The 11,248-nt window shown below is 31.7% G+C and overlaps 1 protein-coding gene across 9 annotated transcripts in view; it reads left to right on the forward strand.

Annotated features, from left to right (window-relative positions):
- Nucleotides 1-8,587, forward strand: part of LOC145331082 (solute carrier organic anion transporter family member 74D-like) — a 35,058-nt gene extending 26,471 nt beyond the window's left edge. For 8 of the 9 annotated variants that reach the window (XM_080175701.1, XM_080175704.1, XM_080175703.1 and 5 more), the window contains 10 exons: nucleotides 505-561; nucleotides 705-751; nucleotides 1,168-1,213; nucleotides 4,250-4,344; nucleotides 4,766-4,869; nucleotides 5,617-5,703; nucleotides 6,134-6,209; nucleotides 6,571-6,623; nucleotides 6,995-7,038; nucleotides 7,394-8,587. In XM_080175701.1, coding sequence (XP_080031827.1) covers nucleotides 505-561; nucleotides 705-751; nucleotides 1,168-1,213; nucleotides 4,250-4,344; nucleotides 4,766-4,869; nucleotides 5,617-5,703; nucleotides 6,134-6,209; nucleotides 6,571-6,623; nucleotides 6,995-7,038; nucleotides 7,394-7,469 — 685 coding nt within the window. In that variant the 3' untranslated portion in view covers nucleotides 7,470-8,587. Of the gene's footprint in view, nucleotides 1-504; nucleotides 562-704; nucleotides 752-1,167; nucleotides 1,214-4,249; nucleotides 4,345-4,765; nucleotides 4,870-5,446; nucleotides 5,705-6,133; nucleotides 6,210-6,570; nucleotides 6,624-6,994; nucleotides 7,039-7,393 lie in introns of those variants that run through there. The other variant, XM_080175708.1, reaches the window with a different exon arrangement.
- Nucleotides 8,588-11,248: the final 2,661 nt, after the last annotated feature.

An 11,248-nucleotide genomic window follows, 5' to 3' on the forward strand; every position in this document is an offset into this window, starting at 1 on the left:
TCTTATCCATTTAGATCATTGATAATTATAACTAAGTTTAAAAGTACAATTAACCACAAAAATATTCTTTAAAAAGATGAATTTTTACTTGGTTTTAAAAATTTCTTCACTTGTATATTTTAGTAATTTAAATACATTTATAATTAAGTATTATTTATAAAACTCGAGTAAAATCCAGAATATAATTAGTATAAGTATAGAAGGGGCATGAGCTATATGTCACTTTGCCCACAGAGGGGGGGGGGGGGACCATGTCGTGATTTTGTAATGGGTCTCTGTCTTTATAATCAGCTCATTGCATCATGGAAAGAAAATATAGTAGTGGTTTCATCGTATTTTCACAATAGATTTAGTTAGGTTATTTTAGGTTAGGTAAATGTTAGTGATTGCCCCGCAGGTTTAGAGCCCCCCCACCCCAGAAATAAAAGAGGAGCTACTGTTTAAATACGTCAAAACCAACTACTTCTTTTTCTTTCCATAATCCTATTTTTTTAATGATTTCAGTGTAAATCGAACCAAAGTGTATGAAGACTGCTCTTGTGTGAAAGAAGCTTCAATATTGTAAGTATTATTCCAGTATTGCTTCGAAACCGATTAATATCCGCTGGATTTAAACCGGTTATTAAAACTTATTTTAAAGTTGATTTTAAAACATAAAATAGAAATTTATTTTCTTATTAATATGTTTTTTTTTTATTTTTTAGGCATAACACTTCATTATCCAGAGAATGGGTTGAAAAAGATCTTCTTAAGGAAATATTTTTAACAAATGTATAGTAATGCCTAAAAGAATAAAACTTTTTTTACTAAACATTTGCTTTTGAAATAAATTTTTCTTATGCCTTTTTAAAAAAGGCATCTAGTGTTTACATTTTCCACCAATTCAAAAAAGTTATTTAATTCTTTCTCGTCATTTCTGTGGCCTTGGACTTTTTTTGGGGACTTTCTTTATGATTGCTCTCAAAACTTCGCTATAAATTAGCAAATAAGAAACTCTAATTCACTTTACATGAAATGGCAGTTTTTTTTTTTCATTTAAAAAAGGCATCAGTTTTCATAAAAACTATTCTTGTTAATAAATGCTTTATTTGCTGCTTCTCTGATCTACATAGATAATTGGGATTATTACATTTTTTGAAAATTAAGTTAAAAATATTCAAATTAAATAGAATGAGAAGTTTCCAACATCAAAACTTATAGAACAAACATACAGGTATATTCTATCTATCTATCTATCTAACCATCTATATATCTATCTATCTATCTAGAGAGAACTATGGTAAAGCCCCAGTAGAAGGTGCAGTGTCTTTCAATCTATCTATCTATCTATCTATTTATCTATCTATCTATCCTAGAGAGAACTATGGTAAAGCCCCAGTGGAAGGAGCAGTGTCTGGCTGGTGTACATATGAAGGCTGTCTGTCTATCTATCTATCTATATATCTATCTGTCTATCTATCTATCTATCTATCTATCTATCTATCTATCTATCTATCTATCTATCTATCTATCTATCTATCTATCTATCTATCTATCTATCTATCTATCTATCTATCTATCTATCTATCTATCTATCTATCTATCTATCTATCTATCTATCTATCTATATATCTATCTATCTATCCTAGAGAGAACTATGGTAAAGCCCCTGTGGAAGGCACAGTGTCTGGTTGGTGTACATATGAAGGCTGTCTGTCTATCTGTCTATCTATCTATCTATCTATCTATGAAAATATCTATCTATCTATCTACTTATCTATCTATCTATCAATCTATGAATATATCTATCTATCTATGTAGAGAGAACTATGGTAAAGCCCCAGTGGAAGGCGCAGTATCTGGTTGGTGTACATATGAAGGCTGTCTGTCTATCTATCTATCTATATATCTATCTGTCTATCTATCTATCTATCTATCTATCTATCTATCTATCTATCTATCTATCTATCTATCTATCTATCTATCTATCTATCTATCTATCTATCTATCTATCTTTCTAACTATCTATCTATCTAGAGAGAACTATGGTAAAGCCCCAGTGGAAGGCGCAGTATCTGGTTGGTGTACATATGAAGGCTGTCTGTCTATCTATCTATCTATCTAACTATCTATCTATCTATTTATCTAGAGATAACTATGATAAAGCCCCAGTGAAAGGAGCAGTATCTGGTTGGTGTACATATGAAGGCTGTCTGTCTGTCTATCTATCTATCTATCTATCTATCTATCTATCTATCTATCTATCTATCAATCTATGAATATATCTATCTATCCTAGAGAGAACTATGGTAAAGCCCCAGTGGAAGGATCAGTATCTGGTTGGTGTACATATGAAGGCTGTCTGTCTATCTATCTATCTATCTATCTATCTATCTATCTATCTATCTATCTATCTATCTATCTATCTATCTATCTATCTATCTAACTATCTATCTATCCTAGAGAGAACTATGGTAAAGCCCCAGTGAAAGGAGCAGTATCTGGTTGGTGTACATATGAAGGCTGTCTGTCTGTCTATCTATCTATCTAACTATCTATCTATCTATCTATCTATCTATCTATCAATCTATGAATATATCTATCTATCCTAGAGAGAACTATGGTAAAGCCCCAGTGGAAGGATCAGTATCTGGTTGGTGTACATATGAAGGCTGTCTGTCTATCTATCTATCTATCTATCTATCTATCTATCTATCTATCTATCTATCTATCTATCTATCTATCTATCTATCTAACTATCTATCTATCCTAGAGAGAACTATGGTAAAGCCCCAGTGGAAGGGGCAGTATCTGGTTGGTGTACATATGAAGGCTGTCTGTCTATCTATCTATCTATCTATCTATCTATCTATCTAACTATCTATCTATCCTAGAGAGAACTATGGTAAAGCCCCAGTGGAAGGCGCAGTATCTGGTTGGTGTACATATGAAGGCTGTCTGTCTATCTATTTATCTAACCATCTATCTAATTATCTATCTATCTATGAATATATCTATCTATCTGTCTAGAGAGAACTATGGTAAAGCCCCTGTGGAAGGCGCAGTATCTGGTTGGTGTACATATGAAGGCTATCTGCCTATCTATTTATCTAACTATCTATCTAATTATCTATCTATCTATGAATATATCTATCTATCTGTCTAGAGAAAACTATGGTAAAGCCCCTGTGGAAGGCGCAGTATCTGGTTGGTGTACCTATGAAGGCTGTCTATTAGACTGGCCCAAAAAAACATGAATTTTTAAATCTTTACCATATCAATTTGCGGTTACCTTGAAGTTGTTACCGGCTCAAATGTAGACCTTTTAGTGAAAACTAGACCTCTCTACAATGAAAATTGATCTCGAAATTTCAATCTTAAGCTTTTTATCAAAAACTTCATATTTTCATGATTTTAACAAGAAATAATTAAAGAACTTCCAACCTAAAATAATGTAACAAGAGTTCAAATATGAAGCAATTATAAAAAATAGGCAGAACCGCAATTCCTGCCGAATAATTCCGAAAAAACGTCTAAAAACATTGTTTTATTTAAATTGATAATTTGTGTAAGAAATTGAACTAAAACAGTAGCTATTAGTCTTATGAGAAGAGAAATGATGAAAAACTCTAAAAAATATACATTTTAAAGACATAAAATAGGAAAAAGTGTTTTTAATAAATTTCATGGCTCAACAGACATTGTCGCCAATAAAGAGACAATTTACTAAAATAAAAAATTAAATGAAGGTAAAAAAATATGTAATATACTTATTCTCATATTCAACTTTTAAAAAAAGCATACTAATAAAAAAATTAATATTGCAAAAAATAATTTGATTGTTTTTTATTAAACCAGGAATAAAGAGTAAGGCTTTTCTTTAATTATTTTTCTTCAATGATTTTGCAGTATGAATTAGCTTTCCCAAATTATTGTAATTGTACAAAAAAAAATGTATACTTTCTTTCTTCATATGTTTATTCCTGGTGATTTTAATATTTTATTTCAATGTTTGTAAACAAACAGACAGAAAATTTGATGTTTTGCTTTATATCTGGTATAAGGCATTCTTAATTTGGGGAAGTAAAGGTGAAAATAAATATGCATTTGACGAGATAGCGATAGATTTTTTCTTAAAATCAATTATAGAGCTAAAATCTACAAACAATACATAACCTATTTTTACATTCCGCACATTGAAAAGCGATTTAGACCTTCATTTGGGCCACACTACTGTCTATCTATCTATCTATCTAACTATCTATCCTAGAGAGAACTATGGTAAAGCCCCAGTGGAAGGCGCAGTGTCTGGTTGGTGTACATATGAAGGATGCGACACTAAGTTTATGTACTTTATGATTGCCAGTAAGTACAAATTTCTAATGACACCCTAGGAAAATAGCTTAAAACCACCATAGAACCATTAGGTATATTTCCCGAAGAGTAGAATCCAATCGGTTCAGCGGTTACTAAGATCTTAAGCTTCAGTCAGACAGACATATATGTACATATGAAGGATGCGACACTAAGTTTATGTACTTTATGATTGCCAGTGCTGTTTTTTTTTATTTAAAAAGATTTAGAACATAATATGCGTTGTATGAGAAACAATTTTAAAAATGTATACTGGCCTGCTATTGATCAATTGAAATGTATATGGCGGGCCATTAGTATTCTAGTCTGTGTATTGGCCTAACATTAGTAATTTGTATTGTATGACGTCATTTTTTAATGCTCTTTAAAGATCTTTAATCTACCTACTAATGTTATTGTATTTTTTTTCTAGTGGGTATATTATCAATTATTGGCTCAACGGGAAGAGTTGGAAATCTGTTGGTGGCTCTAAGATGTGTAGAACTCAGAGATAAATCATTATCAATGGCTTTCCAGGTATTGCAACTTTAATCCATAATTTTAAATACCAGAATTTAAACATTTTCTAGAAATACATAGAATTTCTAAAAACATATTTAGATTAGATTTGAAGGGTTTTCTATATTTTTGGCATTGATTTTAAAATAACGATACCCCTCCATCCACCCCGTCCCTAATACTCCTACAGGATGAACGAACTGACCAATAAATGAGGATTATATTAGCAACCTAAATTGCCGACAAATTTTACTCTGTCATTTTTCCATATATTTAAAAAAAGCCATTACAATGATTAATATTTATTTGTTTAGATCGTCAGATTGTTGAGTTTGTTTGATTCAGAGAGAATGGGGACATTGGGCTGTTTATTATACTAGGCCCCAAAATTCAATAATAACATTTTCTTATTCGTTTGCTTAACAACTTTGGGAACTTTAATAAATTTTGATTGGTTGGTTTATTAAGTTGATTATCCAAACGTTTCAACCACTAAATGTAAGGTACAGAAGGGGTAATTTCGTGTATCATCATTGGGGATGTACATAAATTAATCAGAAATTGTCTTATCCCTTTAGATCCCTGCCCTGTTTAGGTTGTGTTTATGTCTCTATTAGCTATGTTGCCCTCTCCTATAATCTATGGAGCTATCATAGATAAATCTTGTATTCTATGTTTAGGTTGTTTTTATGTTTCTGCTGGCAATGTTGCCTTCTCCAATAATCTATGGAGCTATCATAGATAAATCTTGTATTCTATGTTTAGGTTGTGTTTATGTCTCTGCTGGCAATGTTACCATCTCCTATAATCTATGGAGCTATCATAGATAAATCTTGTATTCTATGGCAGACGGTAATTTTATTTTGGAGTGAATCTCAAGGAGGGAGGGTAAATTAAATAGTTTTATAAACACGTTAAAATTTTTTTTGGATGAAATTCCTAAAAGAATCTAAAGTATTTACAATCTTACAAGTCTATCGAACACTAAAACTCCCCTCCTTGTTTAAAAATAAAAAAAATAAGGAAAAGTAGTTTTTCACTCCCAATGCCTTGCCTAACCCCTGCGCCATTACCTGTGTTGCCTTAAGCCTGCAGGGCTACCAATAACTAAATATAACCTAAAATGACCTCACCTCATAAACAAAAATAAAAGACGAAAACTACACCACACCCTCTTATTTTAAATTTATTAAGTTTAAGATGGTACAATTGTTCTTCTTATTTTTATTCACTTTTTAATTGTTTGTTTTTCTTTAATGATTATAAAAGACCATTTTCTTAGGAATGTGGAGAAACAACAAATTGTTTGTTATATGATTCTCAACATCTAAGAAAAGTTATGATGTTAACTACAGCAAGTAAGTAAAGTTGAAATATCTTTTTAATTTTATTACTCTTACAGGATAAATATTAATTTTTCTACTTTTTTTTTATTAATTGCGGCAACGCCCCCAAGGGGCCTTTTAGGATAAATTTGTTTTTAATTTTGTTTTAGAAAGAAAAGGTAAATGAAAATAAATTTGTTTTGGGGAGGGAGGTATTTTCTAGGAGGCGATTCCTCTACGGAGGGTGTTGGTACTCTCCTCCAAAACAGCTATAAACCTACCTATGACCTATATAAAGCTACATTTTTAAAAGAAAACCATTTCGCTTCAGCGGTTACAGACGAACACACATACATCATGTTCATATATTTACCTTATGCTTGTTTTTTTTCAGCTATTGCAAGCTTAGGAGTTTTATGCGACGTGGTTGTCTGCTATTATGCTAAGGTATTCAAACCTCTTTATAGTACCTACAAAAATTGACGTCATACTGGCCTTCAATTGGTCTATAAAAATGCATACTGGCCTGTGATTGGTAATTTAGTCTATGTATTGGCCTATCATTGGCAATTTTTTTTATAAGCACTAAAATTGCTTCGTATTTTTTTATCTTTGAACCAACATACAGACAAACCAACAATTAGGCTTTTGATTACAGACAAAACAACAGGTAGACTTACAGATATATACAACCAAACGATGGACTTAAAGACAAACGAAATAACAGATGAACCACTTTTCATATAAGTAGGATTTAAATTGTTATTAACTTAAAAAAATAGAAGAAAAACCAAATGATTAAACTTTATCTTTAATAGGATGTTGATATTTTTGGAAAAGACAGTGAAACAAACAAAGAAAGGTAAATTATACAATTAAGATTTTTATTCCAATAATTAAAAATTTGAATGAAATCGAAATATTATCCAATGAGAGAAGGGACAATGGGCTGTTTATTACACTAGTCCCCATATTTTATAATAACGTTACCTTATTCGTTGTCTTAACAACTTTGGGGACTTTTGGTTTGTTGGTTCATTAAGTTGAGTATCCAAACGTTTCAATCACTAATTTTAATCTACAGAATGAATAATTTTGTGTATCATTATTTGGGATGTACATCAATTTATCAGCCATTGTCTTATCCCTTTAGATCCCTGCTATTATCTGGTATCTATACACAATCTAAAAAATTCTATATTGTAATAATATTTCAGTGATGAAATTGCCTCTGGATTAGAACGATATGGCTCCGTTGCATCACTTACTAAAGAACCAGCATTAAAACAATAGTTGGGACTATTGAACCAGCATTGAAACAATAGTTGGGAACATTTAACCAGCATTGAAACAATAGTTGGTACTATATTGAACCAGCATTGAAACAATAGTTGGGAACATTGAACCAGCATTGAAACAATAGTAGGGACTAAAGAACCAGCATTGAAACAATAGTAGGGACTAAAGAACCAGCATTGAAACAATAGTAGGGACTAAAGAACCAGCATTGAAACAATAGTAGGGACTAAAGAACCAGCATTGAAACAATAGTTGGAACTATTGAACCAGCCTTCAAATAATAGTTGGGACTATTGAACCAGCCTTCAAATAATAGTTGGGACTATTGACCCAGCCGTCAAATAATAACGACTATTGAACCAGCCATCAAATAATAGTTTAATATGAAACCTATTTTTTTACAAGCATTTAAATATCATTCAGCAAAACAACCTTTTTTTCTATTAATAATAGCTTCGTATTATAGACAGCTTTCCGCGGAGATTAAAATGAAAAATTGGTTTTAATTTCATGATTTTTATTTAATATTCGTGATAAATTGTCTGTAATACGATGATATACATGATTTTTTTTTAATATGGCTGAGAACCAGTTCTAATCCAGCGGATATTGATTGATTTAGAAGCCATACTATAATAGTTATTTCTCACATCGTATTATAAACGGCTTTCCGCGGATATAGAAAGTACAATTATGAGATTAAAACAAGTTTTTTTAGCCCCGAGGTGCCGAAGGCACCGGCTAAAAAAACTGGTTTTAATCTTATGATTGTACATTTCTATATTCGTAGATAGCTGGATATAATACGATGCTAGACATAGTTTTTTTCGTATGGATGAGAACCGGTTCCTATCCACCGGATTCGAATAAATACGAGAAAATAATTTCTAAAATGTTCTAAAGTTTAAATTTTCCTTGGTTTTGGTAATTTGATTATTTCTTCTCATAAATTTCCCAACTCTTGATTATTCTTAAAGATGTTTTATTTTCATTCCATTAATGAATGTATGCATTTCTATTTTATTTGTTTAAAAATGTATATTTTTGTAAATAATAAAAAATTGATTATAACAAATTAGTACAAAATAAATGTAACTAAAATTTATTTTTTTTGAATAAAATCACAAAACCTAAAAAACTACCTACTGGTGCTTTCCATCAAAGTGTCTATCAGGCACAGAATTTTTGGATCATGGAAAGAAAACGAAGTTGCGGATTTCTTCGTATTTTTACAGTAGCGTTTTTTTAGGTTAGGTAAACAAATGCCCCGTATTGTTGGGAAATTGGCCCCGCAGAATTAGAGCTCCCCGAAGGGACTAGCAATAGTAGAAAAGCTCCTGTGAAAATAGGACGAAACCCCCTAGTTCGTTTTCTTTCCATGACCCAATTTTTTTTCTGTGCCATGCTGCAAATGTATAAAACAATGTTCTTTTGAGTGTCTCACTTTCTTGAAAACAAGGTTGCGTGAATTATTTGGGGAACTGGTCCTTTGTTAACCAAATTTGATCGATTTTTAAATTTTTTATCAGTTCAAGCATTCGTATGTTGCCCGTTTGTACGTCAGTCCGTCCGACTGTCTCGGTGAGTTCACTTTGGCTAGAGGTAGAAAATGGTTCTTAGAGTTTTGAAATTGTCTAACCAAGCATAGCCAATAGATGTATTACTTAAAATTCACTTTTTCCGAATGTCATTCTTCTGCTTAACTAAATTAGTTACCTTAAAGAAAAACATGTGCAAAATTTTATAGGTATCTCTATCGCTACTGAATAAGCAGCACCTAACCTCTAAAATTAACAAATAATAGTAAGTCGGCTGTTCTAATAATATCTCAGTAATGTGCAGGTTTTTAACTAATCTGCATATTTCAACTTATACTTTTAGGCCAAAATTATGAAATCCAACATCTAACATCTAAAGATTAAAGATAGCACAGCAAACTTTTGACACAACAATCGACATTTTTTAATTTACAGAATATGTATATTTACTCCTAATATTTAAAATTTTCTTGAAGTAACGGGAATACTCAAATACTTTTTGAAAAGGCCTAAAAAAATATAAATTTTTTGTCATATTTTTCACATGTTAAAGTTACAAAGATTATCAAGAAATTATTTTTAGCTAAAAATTTTGGCCGCTTCCAGCACCAACGACAGTTACATTGACTCACTCTCTTCTTGTCCCCTTCCTAAGCTTCGGTAGCTTTCTCAGAAAGTAAAGGAGATATCATCACTTAATGAAAAGCAAAGTTGATAAAAATTTCACAATTTGATAGTCGAGAACAATTTTACTGCTATTTTACCTTTAATGAGTGGTGAAACGTTACATATTTCAGGCAAACAGTTAGTTTAAAGCCAATTTATTAGATAGGGACTTGCACCAATATATCTTTTTTAAAAGCGAAGCTTTTCGATAATTATTACAAGCGAAGCTTTTCTATATTTAGGGTCGGTCCGTCCGTCCGAGATAGATAGCTTTTATTCGTTAATTTAGGAATGTTAGAAGCTTTTCGATAATTATTAAAAGCGAAGCTTTTCTATATTTAGGGTCGGTCCGTCCGTCCGTCCGAGATAGATAGCTTTTATTAGTTAATTTAGGCATGTTAGAATTGTCCTATCGATTTCAAACTTTGCATGGTGATTCCTGTAGTAGTTAGGTACGATTTAGAAATCGTAGCAACTCTATAATCATTACCAGGATGTCCGTACGTCCATTTTAAATATGTTGATTTTTTTATTTTTTTAACAACAAATCTTTATGTGATCTAATTATCCGTTTGATCTGATTTTTGGTATACTGATTCCTGGGACAACAAAGTACAATATTATAAGCGAAGCAACTCTATAATCAAGTCCTAAAAATGTAAGTATGTCCATAAACATTATCCTGTATTAAGCAGTTTTTCAACAAATTTACTTGCAATTTTGCTTCGAATCTTATACATTTATATTCTGATTATTCAGTTCTGACACTATACAAGTGTTAATGTCTGTTTGTCCTACCATTTCAGTGCTTCGCTTTTATGGATGTTGTCATCCTTGTTTTGTAAATAACTATTTAAAGTCGAGCAACTTAACTAAAAAAAGCAGAAGGATGAAATACGAAGAACATATTCATAAGAAGCGAAGCACAAAGAATTCAAGGATAAAAATACGGACAAGGAGATTTAAAGAGCAAGTGTTGAAATCAAGAAAAGATATATTGGAGAGGAAAAATCACGAAACTTACACAAATTTTTATTTTTTTAAAGACTGGCAGTCAAAATAAATTATATACTGGAAGCTAAAAAGCAGATCGGACAGCCGGACGATTAATTGGAAATATAGAGTGGCTTTGCTACTAAAAAGTGTATTTTGAGTAACACGTCTATGTATATCATGTGATGCGTAGACGTCCAAGTGGGGGGTAAATAGTGATTACCCCCACAAATGAATTTGGGGGTGCCGTAGGCACCCCCAAAATTTTGGATTTTCCATTTTACCCCCCCCCCCACCTCAAATAAAAAAATTCCTCTATGAAATAAAGATTACCTCCCCCAAAATTTGTATTTTCAAAATTTTACCCCCCCCCCCCCCAAATAAAAAAGCTTGGACGCCCTTGATGTGATGGATTGTAAAAAGCTACACATAAATGTATTGTTTCTAAGCTAAAAATAACAATCAGAATAAACAGGCAATATCCCCTTTAATTGTATTAAGAACACACAAATCCAAGTAAAAATAAAGTATTTTTATGGTGGGGGGTTCTTTTTTCCTAGGGGCGATTGCTCTTGG

Source organism: Acartia tonsa, chromosome 11 (genome assembly GCF_053477335.1).
Source record: "Acartia tonsa isolate MP-2025a chromosome 11, ASM5347733v1, whole genome shotgun sequence".
NCBI classification, from domain to species: Eukaryota; Metazoa; Arthropoda; class Copepoda; order Calanoida; family Acartiidae; genus Acartia; species Acartia tonsa.